At 39.3% G+C, this 17,675-nt stretch overlaps 1 protein-coding gene across 4 annotated transcripts in view; it reads left to right on the plus strand.

Annotated features, from left to right (window-relative positions):
- The window catches only part of ZFYVE1 (zinc finger FYVE-type containing 1), a 59,887-nt gene that overhangs the window by 17,044 nt on the left and 25,168 nt on the right, over positions 1 to 17,675 (plus strand). For 3 of the 4 annotated variants that reach the window (XM_020986362.2, XM_020986363.2, XM_078151490.1), the window contains one exon: positions 14,858 to 15,362. The exons of the other annotated variant lie outside the window; for it this stretch is intronic. In XM_020986362.2, coding sequence (XP_020842021.1) covers positions 14,858 to 15,362 — 505 coding nt within the window. The remainder of the gene's footprint in view (positions 1 to 14,857; positions 15,363 to 17,675) is intronic. 4 annotated transcript variants of the gene reach the window in all.

Raw genomic sequence — 17,675 nt, forward strand, 5'->3', positions numbered from 1 at the left:
CTGGGTTCTGAACCTTTCGTTATTTGTTGTAGTTTTAAGTTCACAAGAAAGTAAAACTAACAGTTCAAGCACTGGTAAAAGTTAATAGGAACCTATCTTCAGGAGATACTGTTATATAGGTAAGTGCTAGAACTTTACTTTTCAGCATGGGAAGGGGGAGAAGTGTAGAAACAATCATTGACTGTCTCAAAGGTTAGAAATTAGCTCAAATTGTCAGAATTCTGTTGTTCTTGGTAATAGGTTTGGCTTCTCATAGCAGTTTGATTGTTCTGGTGAAAGAAGCTTTTTTTCCCCTTCACTGCCTCAGGGACAAACTTCAATACTTCTAGGGCTGTGGTGATTATAATTAATGTGAATTAGCTGCTTCTGTGGAGAGTCTGAAGAAAGTCTTTTGTGGAGAGTGACTGAAGAACCATGATGACTGAATTACTCAATTCAGGAAACTGCCATGATTTCTGCTCCCAGTACAGTTCACATCAGCTCCTTCCCCAAGCCCGTACATTTCTCTCAGACACCCCCCCCCCAAAAGCTGCATTAGCATGATGAAAGCCTCACTTTCCTCATTTGTAAAATGGGGACAATGATAATAATACCTCAAAATGAGATAAATCTTAAAGCGCTATACAAATGTAGCTGTTATTACTATTGAAGGCCCTTGGAAAGGCTTCATGTTGGGGAGTCTTATAATTTCTCTTGCCGGTTTTGTCTGCAGGTTAATAGCCAGATAGTTCTGAGAACATGGCCTTCTCTGAATTCTCAGCACTGGGAAGGTGGTGGTTAGGGACAGTCATATTTCTTAGGTAAACTTGTGGAGGGGCTGGAAGCAGTTGAGATAAAGAAATTCAGAAGTCTGAGTGTAACCGGAGATGGGGTCTCAGTTGGAGATGATGGGTAGTGATGGGATAGGGTGCTGCTTTTTCTTTCCCACCTTTCCTCACTTCACTGTACTGTGATGATAAAGGATGACTGTCCAGAATAAGTGGTATTGAACTAACAAGCACGTATAAGAAAATGACAGTGTGATATAGTGTAAAGAAGCCTGGACTTGGAGACGGAAGACCCGGCTTAAAACCCCAGATCAGTTGTTTAATAGCTGAATAAGTAATTTAAGCTGTATGTGCAACTACTTTGTAAAAAGGGTAATGATATTTGCGCATCTAGCCCATGGATTGTCATGTAAGGAGAACGTTTCTAACAATTAGCTTTCTGGAAGTGAAAAGTGATGCCGAGGAGGGGGAGTGGGTTATTCCTCATAAGGAGTCTTCAAGAAGAGGAAGGCTGACAAGAACTTTTTAAACTGTCAAATGCTTGTATATGCTAACTAACTGTGAGTGTGTGTGTGTGTGTGTGTGTGTGTGTGTGTGTGTGTGTGTGTGTGTGTGTGATCATTAGCTGCATGACCTTGGGCAAATCACTTAACTTGTCTGAGTGTCAGTTTCCTAATCTGTAAAATGGGGATAATAATACTTCTAGTGACATACCCTCAAGAGTTGGGAGGATAAAATGAGACCATGTATGTGAAGCACTGTATAAATATAAATAGTTATTAGTTAAGTTAATGAATATGAGATCGTCTATTTTTCTCTTAAGAGTGATGCCAAGTAAGACCACTGAAATGCAGTCAGAGCAAATAAAGGTTCTCTGCCTCCAATCTCTAAAGAAACTCTGTCTTTTTTAAAAAATGTGTTATTGTTCTTTTTCTTCCTACATCACTGTCACTACGCAGTAGACCTTTCTAGCCCCACAGTACAATTCTTCCTTCTAACAAATAAATATAGCTGAGCAAAACAGATCCACACATTCAACTCATCTGAAAATATATGCCTAATTCCATACACTGGCTGTGCCAATCAGGCAGACTTAAGCATTCAGGAATCTTCCAGTGTTGTGCAATCCTTTAGTTTAATGTGGTTATCATATAAGTTATTCTCCTCATTCTTCTTACTCCACTCTTTATTAGTCATACATGTCTTTCCAAGTTTCTCTAAATTTGTAGTACATTTCATATAGCATAATTTTTAAACCTATCCAAAATGGATGGCTATATGCTTTACTTCCAGTTCTTCGCTATTACAAAGAGTACTGCTATAAATATTTTTCATATGTATATGAGATCTTTTTTTCTTCTGTCTTTGACTTTGACTTCCTTATGGATATACCTAGTAAATGGTATTGTTGGTTCAAAGGAGATAGGTACATTTTAGTGATTTTTTAAAAAAAATCATAATTCCAAATTGTGTCCTAGAACAGTTGGATCAGTTCACAGCTCCAACATTGCATTAGTATATCTGTCTTATCATATCCTTTCTAACATTTATCATTTAATTCTTTCATCTTTGCCAGTTAGATGGAACCTCTAAATTGCTTTAATTTGCATTTTTTATTATTAGTGATTTGTAGAATTATTTACAGTGATGATAGCATGCATTTCTTTTTTTAAACTGTTCATAGAAATGTATGCTTTTGATCACTATCTTAGCTTTTCTTCACCTTTCTCAGACCTAGTAGAGGAACCAGTCCTACCATCACAGGATGATTTCTCCTCTTTGGCTTAAGGAAAAAGGGCCAGAGTCCAAGGATGAATTTGATTGATGTATTTTTTTTTGATATGTCAACTACTTCACAATAAACAACTCCCTTTAGTACCTATTGATTTAAAAAAAAATCTAGTCTAGCAGTCACTAGTGATAGCATATGTCCTTATAAACTCCTTACAATTTACCATTAACAAAAAGAAGGAAGTTTTCTTTTGATCTGTGTTATCGAGACTAGTCTATTGGCTATTATATTTGACCAGAATTATGTCATCTTTTGTCTTAAGGTCATTCAGTGTTACCTTAGGCAAGTATACATTTTTCTGATTTTGCTTTCTTTACTTTTCAGTCAGTTCATATACATCTTCTCAAACTTCCCTCATTCCTTATATTTGTCATTCTTTATGTCACAGTGATATTTCATAGCATTAATATGCTATCATTTGTTTAGCTATTCCTGGATTGATGAACTCCTGTTATATTGGCAGTTTTTTTCTACAACAAAAAGTGCTGATATCAGTATGACCTTTCTGTCATTGACCTTTGCGGGGTATATGCCCAATAGTGTTATCACTGGATCAAAGGGTATGAATAATTTAGTAACATTTCTTGCATAATTCTGAATTGTTTTCCAGAATGGTTGGACCAATTGAAAATTAGTGTGCTTGTCTTCCTACAGCCTCTTCAAGATTGGCTAGCTCCATCTTTTACTATGTTGCCCATTTAAGTGTGAAGTGATGTTTCTCAGTGGTTTTAATTTGTATTTCTAAGTGATTTGGAGTGTTTTTTGTATAGTTGTAGCTTACATTAAAAAAAACTTTCTATAAAGATGATGTGAAAGATAAATTAGGACCAAAACATTGTATACCTTCCATTTGTATGGGGCTTTGAACTTTTCAGAGTCCTTTCCCATTTTTTTTTTATGTAATCTTCAGAACAATCCTACTAGTTAGGTAGAAAAGATGGTTTTAGTTACATTTAGGGGCATAGGATCATAGACCTTGGGCTGGAAGGGACTTAAGAGACCATTTTACAAATGAAAAAACTGAGATTAAGAGATTTGCCCACGGCCACACAGGTCACATTTGAATTAGGGTCCTCAGATTCCAGAGCCAGTGTTTTTTCCTCTGTACTATGCTGCTTCCACCCTTCACCAAACACCTATATCAGCTCTGTTCCTAAGGCTGTGTAGATAAAGAAATATGGGGTACTGTTCAGAAGATTTGGAATATTCTATTGGAAGTGGGGTAGGGAATCAATTAGGAAGGAGTAAAAGGACTACCTTCTTTCACAGAAGGTCCAGTTGAAGTTAGAGGACAAAAATTTGTGGTGTATCCACTTAGCTCGGGTGTATAATTTTTTTTCTGTTTCTGTTAAATAGTATGTGAACAGGAGTGGCAGAGGTGGATGGTGGGAGTAATCTAGGGGAGTAATCTAGGGTTGGAGTTCACCAAGGCTTGAGTGGTGATGGGCAAGAGAGTCGAGAGCAGAGGACAACATGGAATTGAATTGGTTAATGATGAGGTCCAGACTGGGAAGGGAGGAAGGTGAAGTCAGAACAGGGGTAATTGCCTGACTTGAGATGTGGAGGGAGTGTAGGTAATGGAGGAAGAGGAGGAGGAGGAGGAGAAGAAAGTAGTAGTAGTCGTTTAGAGGAGGGGTAAGGCATAAGGAGAGATGGAATGATTGATTAAGGCATAGGGAGATATGGTCCGATTGACTATGATCAGGTAGAAGAATGTCAGTGTTCGTTAATTGTAGAAATGGAAATCATAGAAATGTGGATGAAGGCAAGACTTTGTGTGGTTGAGGTGGTGTTGTAGATGGTCATGGACCCTAATGGAATTTGAAGAGACTGGTGAATTGGGATATAAGGATGTTTGATGGAAAATCTATATGCATGTTGAAGTCAGGAAGACAGGAAGATAGTAAACCTGTTACAGATGTCTTTGAGAAAGGAGAGGGAATACATAGACAACCCAAGAAGTCAGATCATGGTAGTGGTTGTCTATCAGTGATGTTAGACAGACAACCACTACCATGATCTGACTTCTTGAGTCATGTTCAGACTCCTCTGCCTGGCAACTCAAGGTCTTCTGCAATCTGGGGCTATGTTGGGATATTGGGTTGCTGATTTCTATTTAGGTTTCTCATAGCGCTCATACACATGTATTTATTATCTTTTCAAATCTTGTAGTTCTACCTATCTCATGTTTCACCCATTGCTTATCACACATATCAAACTTTGTGTAGGGTCAAGAATATAATAAAAACATTATATTGTATATATATTATATATACATACAAAACATTATATTATAAATGCAGCAATGCCAAATTAACCCCAGATATTAAACACAACATAACTTAGTAAAAATACTTCATTACTATACGGAAATCTAGCCTTCGTATTTTCCCTTTTTTGCCCCTTCATTATACGTAGGCATTGTAGGTATCTGCATTTGGTGTGTGCCTTCCTCCTCCGTTGTCAGTGTCTTCTACATAGTATATAGCAGCGCACCTAATACACTGATATACACAAGAACACAATTTATGCATATAACAACGTCAACACCAGTAACATAATTTTCCAAACTTTACACCATTGGTAACCAAGAGGTCCCAGATGCTGCTGTATTCCCTCACAAGGTATAAAAACATTCCCAGTCTTTTGATCTTTTGTATGTCCCAGTCTTGGATTGCCACAGTAACAGTCACATAGTAACAATTCCATCTTGGCATTCTCTGAATTTGTTTTGGGCCTTTGCTCCTAAAAAGACATTTCATGGGGGGGGGGTGTTGATGCATTTTCTAATGATGTTAATATCTCATGGAAATTAAACTTTGGTGTTTGGTGTCTAAATCTAATGAGTTGGTATGTCAGAATACCATTGGGCTAATAGTCATCAATTTGTGACTCAAGAGTGTAACATTTTCTCCTGATCATTTTCCCAGCCTCCAAACAGTAAGGACTGTGTAAGTGCCATTCCAGCTTCTGGCCCAGAATTTCACATGAGGGCTAAGTTCTAATCACTAACCCTAACCCTAATTGCACTCTCTCTCTCCCCCCCCCCCCTTTTTCCTTTCTCCCCTTTCTCTCTCTTTTTCTTTCTTTCTTTTCCTATTGAGGGGGAGAGAAGGAGCCCTGTTTATCCTTTGGACCCCTTCATCACTCATCTCAGTGTGGGAGAGACCTGTAATTAAGGAGTCACTGCAGAATATGGAAATTTCTAGGCTAGTAGCCTCAGCAGGCATGGGTTTAGGGACTGGGATGAGGCACTAGACTTGTGGTTTTAATTGGTACAGGGAGCGCTCAGACTAGGAAGCTCCTACCAGTTCAGGTTGGCACCTTCTCTGTGATGTAAAGTCTTTAAGAACTGCCTTTAGTCCTCAGAGGTTAAGTGACTTGCCCAGGGTTGCATAGTTGTGATGGGCCTTAGATCCGTATCTTACTGGTTCCACAGTGAGCTCTGTCCACTTAAACACATTGCCATTCGTTAGAGGGATCACCATTTTTCCAGCTTCTCAGGTTCATAATCTTAGCATTATGAACTTCTCACTCTCATTCTGTCCACATATCTGACCAGTTGGCAACTTTTGCATTTATACCTCTACAAAACAATAATTTGTTGTTGTTCAGTCGTTTCAGTCATGTCTGACTCTTTGTGACTCTATTTAGGATTTTCTTGCCAAAGAGTATACAGCTCGTTTTACAGATGAGGAAACTGAGTGAAACAGGCTTAAGTAACTTAACCCAGGGTCACACAAGTAGTGAATTGTCTAAGGTCAGATTTGAACTGAGGTCTTCCTGACTCCAGGCCCAGCACTCTTACCCGCTGTGCCACCTAGCTGCCCTCAACATACTAACAACTAGTATTTATATAGCACTTTAATGTTTACAAAATCTCCTCAAATGACTTTAGGGACCAGGACCATCTACTGTACCACCTCAGCCACACATAGGGAAGGTGGTCTTACCATCACAAGTGTTCCACTTCTATGATTGAAAACTCTGATTTTTTAAAAATCTTTTTGGTGAAGCAATCCAAGGTCACGACAAGTGCCAAGTGTTTGAGGCCAGATTTGAACTCAGGTCCTCCTGACTCCAAGGCTGGAGCTCTATTCACTGTGCCACCTAGCTGCCCCCTCTGATATTCTTCTACCTGATCATAATCACTCCATCTGTCCTCAGGCTTTTATCACTTCATCTCTCCTTATGCTTTCCCCTTTCCCTAAACTACTTCCTCCTCTTCTTCACCTTCTCCTTCTTTTCTGTTACCTATATTCCCTTCACACCTCAGTACTGTCGCAGGCAATTTGCACTGGTCTGACTTCTCCTTCCTCCCTTCTCAGTCTCAACTTTCAAAGTGATCGTCCTAAAATGTAGTTCTAACCATGTCACCCCCCTACTTAATAAACTCCAATTTATTAAGTTCAAGTTCAAACCAAGACTCCTTAGTACTCTAGGATCAAATATAAAAGCCTCTATTTGGCTTTCAAAGCCCTTCATCACCTAGCCCCTTCTTACTTTTCCAGTCTTCTCATACTTTACTACCCCTCCAACATAACCCTACCATCCAGTGATACTGCCTGATCTCCTTGCTGTCCTTTTCACAAAACACTCTTATATCCTGATATGTGCATTTTTATGCCTGGAGTGCTCTGCCCCATCATCTCTATCTCCTGGATTTCTTGGCATCTCTGAAGTCTCGGCTAAGACCCACCTTCTGCAAGAAGCCTTCCTGACCACCCTTAATGTTAGTGCCTTCCTTCTGAGATTGCCTCCAGTTTTATTTATACATAATTGTTTGCATGTTGTCTTCCCAGTTAGATTGTAAGCTCCTTGAGGACAGGATTCTTTTTTTCTTTTCTTTGTCTCTCCAGTCCTCAGCACGGTGCTTGTTGACATGTTGACTTCTCTTCTCCACCCCTTGATTCCCAGATGCATGCTCCCTGACCAAAGGAGACACTGAATCATATGATTCAGAGCATAAACTGCTGCCTGTGATATACCTTCTTGGCCTTGTAAGTGTTAGTTTTCCTAAAAGGTCTAAAAGTTTTGAGTCTTGCATGGACCTTTGTAGCATTCCAGAATGCCACCTGTTTGAGAGTGATTCAGTATGGGAAAAGCTTATTTTGTTCCATGTTCCCAAGTCTACTCTTGAACTTACATAGTGGTAAAGTGGAGTCACTGATTGGAAGCTATGGGGTTCCATGGCATTTTATTAGGTGCTCTGTTAGCCCTTATTTTTGCCAATGCTTGGTCGTTTGGGAATGTAGAGCCAAATCCTGAGGTGTCTTAGGATTGTAAAGGGTCCTTAGAGATCATCTAATCCAAACCCTTTGATAGTTGAGGAAACTGAAATCAAACAAGGTTAAATAACTTGTCCTGGGTCGCACAGAAAACCCAAGAAATAAACTCAGATCCTTTTGACTACAAATCTAGTGTTATTTCCTTTACATCATGAGATCCCCTAGTCAGCCTTCTCTTCTCCCTCCTGCTTGACAATGGAAGATGACATAGGGCTGTTCTTGGAGGATATTGCCATACCTGGAGTTCAGGGGCAGTTATATGTGCTGGCACCTGATGCGTTTGGCTATTGATATGGCCAGACTGGATCTGGTTAATTGCATGGTGTAATTTTGTATTCTATACCTTCCATCTCTTTCTTCAAGTCTAATCTGTTCATGAGGTCCATTGAGTCTAGGAGTCTGAGCAGTCTGCTCTAGTTGCTTCTGTTTTAGGTCATGTAAATCTGTCATTCTTTTTATTATGCTCCTTTTCTTCATTGGGGCATTTTTTAGGGACTAACACTAACGAGGGACACAAATGGTTAAATGGGACACTTAGCCACCAAACACTCAAGGAAGTACTTATTAAGTACCTTTTATGTGCCCAATGCTGTGCTCGGTGCTAAGGACAAATATTCAATGAATGGTACAATTCATCTTCCCAAGGAGCTTATGTTCTAATGGAGGAGACAACAAATAACATTTGTTATATACTGAATAAGTACAAAAGCATCTACTGAATAAATACAAAATTGATGAATACAAGGTAGTTTCAGAGGTAAGACACCAGAAAATGGGGGTTGAAGAAAGATTTGATGTAGAAGGTGATGCTTGAGCTGTAACTTGAAGGGAGTGAGGGATTCTGTGAAATGGAAGTGAAGAAGTTCATTATAGGCATTGGGGACAGTCAGTGAAAATGTTGAGGAAGGTGTATTGTGGGATCATCTCAAAAGAATTCACAGACTCAGACCGTCTCCAATTCAAGCAAAGGAAAGGCATACTTTGGATTGGAGGGGGTCAGAATCAGAGACTGAACCCTGTGTTGGGTGCCATAAAATGTTGAGGTTCAAGGTGTGTTGTGGGGTTGTCTCGATTAAGAATTCATAGACTCAGACGATCTCCAACCCAAGCAAAGACATTTATTGAGGATTATGCTTTCAACAAGCGAGCTAGGCTCCTTAAAGGAAGCAGCGGCTTAGCAAAGAAAGACGAATTTTTATAGAGCAAAAGATGCAATTACGTCATTACAGAATATATGAATATGAAAATACAGGAGGGGTTATTGATTGGGTGAAGGGTCTTAGCCTTGGTGGAACTGCATATGCACTTACTCAGAATGCATACAGAAAAGCCTACTGGGGGGGATATTAATGTATGGTAATGATATTATAATAAGCTTCTCTATGTCATAAGTTAACCTTAGGACAGGTCTTTGCTATTACAAGGCATCCACTTAGGCTGTGATTTAGTAGTCAGACATCCTGCTTCGGTATCCTGTTGGTGTTGCTTTCTCATTGGCTGGCTGTTGCGGTCCTGTCTGGGACTAGATGGCTGGCTGACTATTGTGGTTGAGCCCATGGGCACACCTGCTGTTCTAGTGAGTCAGTGAGGCATATGAGGAAGTTGAGATATTGGGTCTGGGGGCAGTCAAAAAGACGTAGAGACAGGAAGTGAAATGTATGTGGAGAACAAGAGAGAAAGACAGTTTGGCTCCGTTACTGAGTGCAGGAGGGGGGGGTGATGTTCAGTGAGGCTGGAAAGATAGAGTGGGGTCAACTTGTGTAAAGGGCTTTAAAAGCTAAACCAAGGAGTTTATATTTGATTGTAGAGGCAATAGAGGAAGCCAAGGGGATAGATTTGAGTAGGGAAGTGACATGGTTGGATTTATGTTTAAGGAAAATCACTTTGGCAGCAGTATGAAGATGAATTGGAGTGGGGAGAGATTTGAGGTAGGGTAGGTCCATTAAGTTATTGCAATAATTGATATGAGAGGTGGTGAGAACCTGAATCAAGGTGGTAGGTATATGAGTAGAGAGAAAGGATCAAATGTGAAAAATGTAGCGCTTACCTTCCAGGGCTGTTGTAAGGATAAAATGGGATATTTGTAAAGTACTTTATAAACATTAAAGTGTTGGAAAAGTACTAAGTATAATTATGTTATACAAGTATAAATGCAGGATTTCCAAACTGATCAGTATATGGACTGAGAGTGAAAAGTTCATAATTCCAAGGCTGTAAACCTGGGAGGCTAGAAAAATGGTGGTGACTTCAATAGAAATAAGGAAGTTTTTGGAGGAGGGGGTGGGTGTGGCCTGGATTGGGTAGAGGGGTAGGTGGAGATAATGAAGTCTGTTTTGGACTTATTCATTTGAAATGCCTCTGGGACTTCCAGTTTGGGATGTGGTTTAGACATATGGGACCTGATGAGGTTCTGAGAGAGAATGTAGAGAGGAAAGACTAACGAGCCTGTGATCCCCGGTCAGGGGATGTGTTCTGGATGCTGCTGAACCAGCAGAGTACAGTGAGAAGTGGTTAGACAAGTGTGGAGAACCAAGATGGAGGCAGCTGGTGGTACAGTGGCTAGAGTGTTTGACCCGAAGTCAGGAAGACCTGGGTTCAATCCCAGCCTCAGACATTTACTAGATGTGCGACCCTGGGCAAGTCACTTACAGTTTTCTCAACTGTAAAATGGGGATGATAATAATAGTATATTCCTCCCAGGGTAATTGTGTGGCTCAAATGATATAACATTTGTGAAATACTTAGCACAGTGTCTGACACATAGTAGGTGCTTAAGAAGTGTTTCTGTCCATTCTTCCCAGTGTCACGGAAAGTTCAGAGAGGAAAGAGTATCTAGGTGGTGAGGGTCATCAGCAGTGGCACATGAAGCAGTTAGGTAGAGAAGGATGAGGCCTGCAGGAAAAACCATCAGATTATCAATTCATAGGTGATTGGTAAATTTGGAAAAGGCCATTTGAGGTCACAAAGCAAATTGCAGAGGGTTGAGAAATGAGTAGAGGAAGTGGAGGTAGCTAGTATAGACTTTTCTAAGAGTTTGGTTGAGATAGGAAGGAGAGAGAGGATGATACCGAAAGAAGATCTTCTTTAAAAGTCCTATCTCATATTTCTTTATCTCCAGTGTTATATCCTTGAGCCTGCCATACTCAGACCAGTTAGCTGAATTCAATTCGTAGATCAGTATGTATTGCCTTTTAGGTCTAGAACTTGGTATGTCTTACTACAGGATGAACAGTATTGAGGTGTAGGATTTCCTTTCCCCTTCGTCTTGAATCATCAAATGATTTTGACTGGAAGATGGTAGCTCTCCATTTCTGAGTGGCCTGGCATATTGGACAGAGGCGTCTGTGAACCCTAAATTGGCCCCATTCCTCTCATATTATCAGATCACAGAGCTAGCCTCAATGATCTGTAGGGTCTATGTAGGAGTCAGCCAAGGAGCCATTACTGGGGTGTGTAGTTTACTGTCCTGTTGAGGCAAGGTATAGCCAAATAACTAATAATATAATATGCTGTATTATGTTACATACTATATTATAATGTAATTATTAATAATCTACTACTATCATTTGATAATAGTGTGGTTGTCTACTGCCTGCTCTGTGGCATGAAGAATCTGCCATTACACAATCCATAATTGGCAACAGTGGCTTCACAGGTACTATAGTGTCATTATTTAACATTTTGGTCACTCCTAGGATCCAATAACTACCAGTTGCCTTTAAAAAATTTTTGAACTGATGAAAATCTGACTTCTCTGTCTCCCACTTTCCCCTTCCCCAATGAGAAAGAAAGAAAAACAAAGCTCTTGTAACAAATACATATAGTCAAGCAAAACGAAATTCTCACGTTGGCTATGTCCAAAAATGGTATGTCTCAGCCTGCACTTTGAGTCCATCACCTTTCTGACTGGAGGTGAAATCATGGTTGGTTGTTACGTTGGTAAGCGTTCCCAAGTCTTTTAAACTTGTTTGTCTTTGTAATAATGTTGTTATAGGATAAATTGTTATCCTGGATCGTCTCAGTTCACTCTGCATCATTTCATACAAGTCTTCCTTTCCAACTCTCACTAAAACCATCCGTTTTGTAATTTTTTAAAACTTTTTTTCCTTATTTTTATTTTTGGTTCTAAATTCTCTCGCTTCCTCTACCCCTCGCTTACTCATTGAGAAAGCAAGAAATATCATATATTACATATACCTTTCATAATTTCTTCAGCAAAATAGTATTCCATCACATTCATATACCGTAACTTGTTCAGCCATTCCTCAATAGATGGGGATGCCTCAGTTTCCGGGTCTCTGCCACAGAAAAGAGAGCTACTATAAACATTTTTGTACATATGGGTCAATTTTCCCTTTCTTTGATCTCCTTATCACTTGCCTCTTAAAAGATATATGCTGCCCCATGGCCTCTGGCATTGCCCTGCCCCAGAAACCTATTGGTCACTTTTGTCTGTTGCCAGTAAGGGACTGCCAGAGCCACGTTAAATCCTGATTAAACAAGGAGACCTTCAATACCACACTCTCATCTGGATATGGACCTAAAGACAAGACTGTCTGAATTGTAGTCTTTACCTCGTTGAAAACAAATATGGTATCAGGAATAGAGCCCCTGATTGCCCCAGAAACCTATTGGTCACTTTTGTCTGTTGCCAGTAAGGGACTGCCAGAGCCACGTTAAATCCTGATTAAACAAGGAGACCTTCAATACCACACTCTCATCTGGATATGGACCTAAAGACAAGACTGTCTGAATTGTAGTCTTTACCTCGTTGAAAACAAATATGGTATCAGGAATAGAGCCCCTGATTTGGAATCAGAAGTCCTGGATTCAGAACTCACCTCTGACATTTACTAGGTGTGTAACCCCAGGCAAATAATTTAACCTTGAGTTTCAATTTCCTTATATGAAACCTACTACATAAGGTTGCTTTAAAGCTTAAATGAGATCATGGTACATAAAGTGTTTTGCAAACTTCTAAAGTACTATATAAAATGTTAGTTGTTAACTGTTGTTTCTCCGACAGTCCCCACTGAAAGAACGTGGCTTTCCTGGTTATTAGGTGCTGATGAATATGCTGTTGTCAGAACTCAGGCCAACCAACCATTGAGGTTTTTTGTTTTTCTCAGTTTGGTAGTGGAATATGATGCAGCAGCTTATTTGGTGGGGATGTCTCACCCATGCTGACATCTGTCTTCTGGGCCTTGTAACTTGTAACTCCGGGTTAACAGTCTGCCTTTGGTCCCTTAAGACAACTCACTGGATCTGAGTTTTCTTTCTTTTTTTTTGTGAGGCATTTGGGGTTAAGTGACTTGCCCAGGGTCACAGAGCTAGTAAGTGTCAGGTGTCTGAGGTCAGCTTTGAACTCAGGTCCTCTTGACTCCAGGGCCAGAGCTTTATCCACTGTGCCTCCTAGCTGCCCCGAGGAGTGTTACATTTTCATGAAAAGACAACATATAAATAACTAGTTACATACAAAGTATATACAGGAGAGATGAAGGTAATTTGCAAAGGAAAATGCACGAACAGGTGGGGTGCGACTAGAGAAGGCCTACTGCAGAATTGGCAGAAGTACTATTGGTTTTTTCTTCACCTTGCCAACCAGGATAGCTCTAACATTTTGGGTTAGGGAACCAACATGGAGATTGTGCTGATTACTCAATATATGTATTCCTGTATCATATCTGGGGTTTGTACTCTGGTGTAGTCTGGGACTCACCAACCTTATTCCTTGCCTCTTCATTTAGAGGCAGTTGATGGCACAGGAGATGGAATGTTGGACTTGGGAGTCAGGAAGACCTGAGTTCAAATTTGGCCTCTGACACTTATTATCTGTGTAATAAGTCACTTAACGTCTATTTGCTTCTTTTTTTCTCAGTTGTAAAATGAGGATAGCATCTTACAGGGTTTGTTGTTAAGACCCAAATGAGATAATATTTGTCAAAAGTGCTTAGCACACTGCCTGGCATATAGTAGGTGCTATATAAATACTTATTCTCTTCCCTTCCCTTTCCCCTCTTGATTTTTCTCCTTAGGAATTTTGCAGCAAATAGAATTTCTCTAGCCATTTCTATTGCTTAGAATTGCACTAGCTGGCTCTATTTTTGAATTTGGATGCGTAGTCAGCAACACTGTTGAAAGTGGCAAGGGAATTGGGTATATCCAATTTATCTGGACCCTCCAAGTCTTCTCTTCATGTGCCCATTCCACATCTCAAAGTCAAGGCCCTTCCTACTTCATGATTTGACCTTGAATGTAGAAACTAATATGGCTGGGCATTAACTTGTCTGTGTCATGGGCCTCGGGTTGGGTCTGGGCCTCTTTTTCTGCCATCTCAACTGGCTTGACACCCTTCAGGGATTCTTGCAAGGTTGACTTGTGTGCCACTAGTTACTCCTGCCAAAGTCAGGTCTGCCCTCTTTCCCTTAGAGTCGACTTAGAGTAGAGAGCAACAGACACACCCTTCAGTCTTGGATTAATTTTTTTCCTTGTTGTGGCCATTTTATGGCCCTGTTCCTCCTTGTCCATCGGAACTGAATGGCTTGTACTAGATGATCTCTAATGATTCCTTTAATCCAGGTGTCAGCTGAAATATGGGACTGGTGAAATTGATACCTGGTTAATAACAGCTCACATGTGTTGGTTTAAAGTTTAAAATGGTTTTTCTTTACCACAACCCTGTGAGATAGGCTAGTGTGAGTATTTTCTCCATCTTACAGATGAAGAAATTGAGACTTTTAGAAGTGAAATGACCAGCTCATGGTCATATGTCTTAGGCATTTTGGGTATAGGTCCTGGTCTTCAAGACTAGTTACTGAATCAGCAGTGGCTTCAGGACAAGCTCAGAGTTGGTTTTGGAGGGTGGTACTCTGTAGTGATCATATGACTTTTACCCAGTTCTCTGGCCTCTCTTGATAAATAGCTGATGGGGCCTTAGCTTATAAGTGCTGATTCTATTTGGTGATATTTCTGGCCATTTCATGCTTTACTGTCTTGTATTGTTTTATAAGGTAATAAATGAAGAAGACTTTATTAAGAAACTGGACTGCAAACCTGACCAACATCTGAAGGTGGTTTCCATTTTTGGAAATACTGGGGATGGAAAGTCTCATACCCTTAACCATACTTTTTTCTATGGCCGTGAGGTCTTCAAAACATCCCCAGCCCAGGAGTCCTGCACAGTGGGGGTTTGGGCAGCCTATGACCCAGTCCACAAAGTGGCAGTAGTAGATACAGAAGGGCTCCTGGGAGCTACTGTCAACCTAAGCCAGAGGACGCGGCTGCTTCTCAAGGTTCTAGCCATCTCTGATTTGGTCATCTATCGGACTCATGCAGACAGGCTGCATAATGACCTCTTCAAGTTCCTTGGAGATGCTTCAGAAGCCTACCTGAAACACTTTACTAAGGAGCTCAAGGCCACCTCTGCCCGCTGTGGCCTAGATGTCCCTTTATCTACTTTGGGTCCTGCAGTCATCATTTTCCATGAAACAGTACATACCCAGCTGTTGGGTTCTGGTGAGTAGTTGCAGATGTATATTGATCTTGCTGAATAAAAGAAAAAAATGAAATAGTTGTTAGCTTGCTAGTACTTTCTTGGTGATTGGTAATACAGTCTTTTCTTTTCCCCTTCTTTGTGTATTTCTTTCTCGCTTATGTATAGTGTGGGCATAGTAAATGTTGGCTGATTTCTTTTCCTTCCCACAAAAGAAGGAAAAAAAGATGTGGAGGAGAAATTTTTTTATAAAACAAAAATCTTAGGAAGAACTTTTTTAAAAAAAGGAATTTGCCTAAGTATCACATATAAATGCTTGATTTGGAGTTAGAAAATCTAGGTTTGAATGATGGCTCTGCCCGTTTTCTGTACGTCCTTGAACAAGTCACTTTTTTCTGTCTCAGGTTCCTTACCTGTAAATTGAAGGGGATAGACTAGACCGATGTTTCTCATATTTTTTGGTGTCAGGATCCCTTAAAAATTATTGAGGACTGCAAAGAGCTTTTGTTTATGTGGGTTACATCTATAAATATTTACTGTATTAGAAATTATGATTCCTAAAAATTTAAAATGTTTATTTAAAAACAGTAATAAATCTATTACATGTTAACAAATACCATTTTTATGAAAATAACTTTTTCAAAACAAAAAAAGTGGTGAGATGAGTAGCATTGGTTTATTTTTTTTGTAAATCTCTTTCATGTCTGGCTAAATAGAATACAGTTTTAGTCTCAGCTCTGTTTCTGCATTCAGTCTATAGGGATATGTTGTTTGGTTGAAGTATATGAAGAAAATCCAGCCTCATGCAGATATTTAGTTAATAAAGGGAGGAGCATTTTAATAGACAAACAAAGGTATTTGTATTATGAGAATAGTTTTGACTTTGGGGACTCCCAGGGGTCAGTCCTCAGACCACATATTGAGAACTGCTAGACTAGATGATTAATAAGTTTCCTTCTAGTTCTAAGCGCTTTGATCCTATGTTAGTTTGCCTTGACCATGTTAGATTTTGTTTTCTTAAATTATAAACTTCTTGAGGTGCTTTTCCCATGGGTTAGTATAAAATTTTCATTACTATATTTTGAGTAAGAAATAGTAACAAAGTCTACTGTGGAGGTTTGTTTGAATAATGATGTTAGATACTTGTCTTTTAAGTTGGTTAGGATAGGCTAGGAGCAGTTATTATTTCTGATCTAGGAAGAATTTTCCATATTATGGTGGGGAGTGGGAAAAGGGGGGTAATGATAGTGATAATGCCCCCCCAAGAGGAAAAAGCAGCAGAAGAAAAAAGTATCAATGAAACAGTAAAAATACAGAAAATAAAACAGGAGTAAGTTCAAAAAGGGGACATGGGAAATCTATGCGATATATTTTTACATTATATCCTCTTTTTTCCTATCCTCTGTGGAAGAAAATGTTCATTTTTGTTGATGTTTTCAAGTTCATATTAATAAAAAATTAAGTTAATGAATTTAAGAAACATTACCACTAATATATTACATAAACTATCCTCGTAATTTGGGGAATTAGGAATAATTATGTGGTGATCTGTAGCAGAATCATTGAAAAATGGTTTTATGTTGCATGGATTTGGAAATATCACAGGTAATTAACTCCATTTAGTAAAGATCTGATATAAAATAATTATCCTATAGCACACTATTGGTCCCATTTTCTAACCTAGCACTATAAAGAGGTCAGTTCCAGAAGTAACATGATTTGCCCATGCATTCATCAAAGTTTTAATGTTAGACCTGAATTCTAGTTGAGGGGGCCCCCATATTGTTTGCCAGTTAAATACCCTAAAGTAATATTTTACTTGAACCAGGGAGACCAGGAAGGAATAACATACAATCAGTAATATTTTAGGGGACCTATATGAGTAAGAGAAGGAAATTTCTTTACTTGGAAAATAGAAAGGTTGATCTAAATGATTTTCCTGGTTCTTTTCAGCTCTGTGATTATGAATTTAAGAAAAGGAAGGGGGAGAGAGACTATTCTAAGATTTCTTTTGTGTATTGGAATATTGGGCTTCTGTGTATTAGAATATTGCAATTTAATCTTAAAGGCTTCGGGAAAGAAGTTCATTGCTACCTTTGGGTCTATAATTGAACCATCTTTTTATGTCACCTCTAGGATGTTGCATTATCAAGAATTCTTTAGAAATTTGAGGTAGACTTAGAACAGATAAATTCTTTGTAGTTCTGAAAAAAGAGAGTAGAACTGGGAAAAAGAGATGATTTGATTTGATTTGTCATCTCTTTTATTACATATGGTTTCTACTCTCTTTTATTTGATATGGCCCTCTTCCTAGGCTTGGAGATTAATGAATTGTC

Source organism: Phascolarctos cinereus, unplaced genomic scaffold (assembly GCF_003287225.1).
Source record: "Phascolarctos cinereus isolate Bilbo 61053 unplaced genomic scaffold, phaCin_HiC Scaffold_3;HRSCAF=262, whole genome shotgun sequence".
Lineage (NCBI taxonomy): Eukaryota > Metazoa > Chordata > Mammalia > Diprotodontia > Phascolarctidae > Phascolarctos > Phascolarctos cinereus.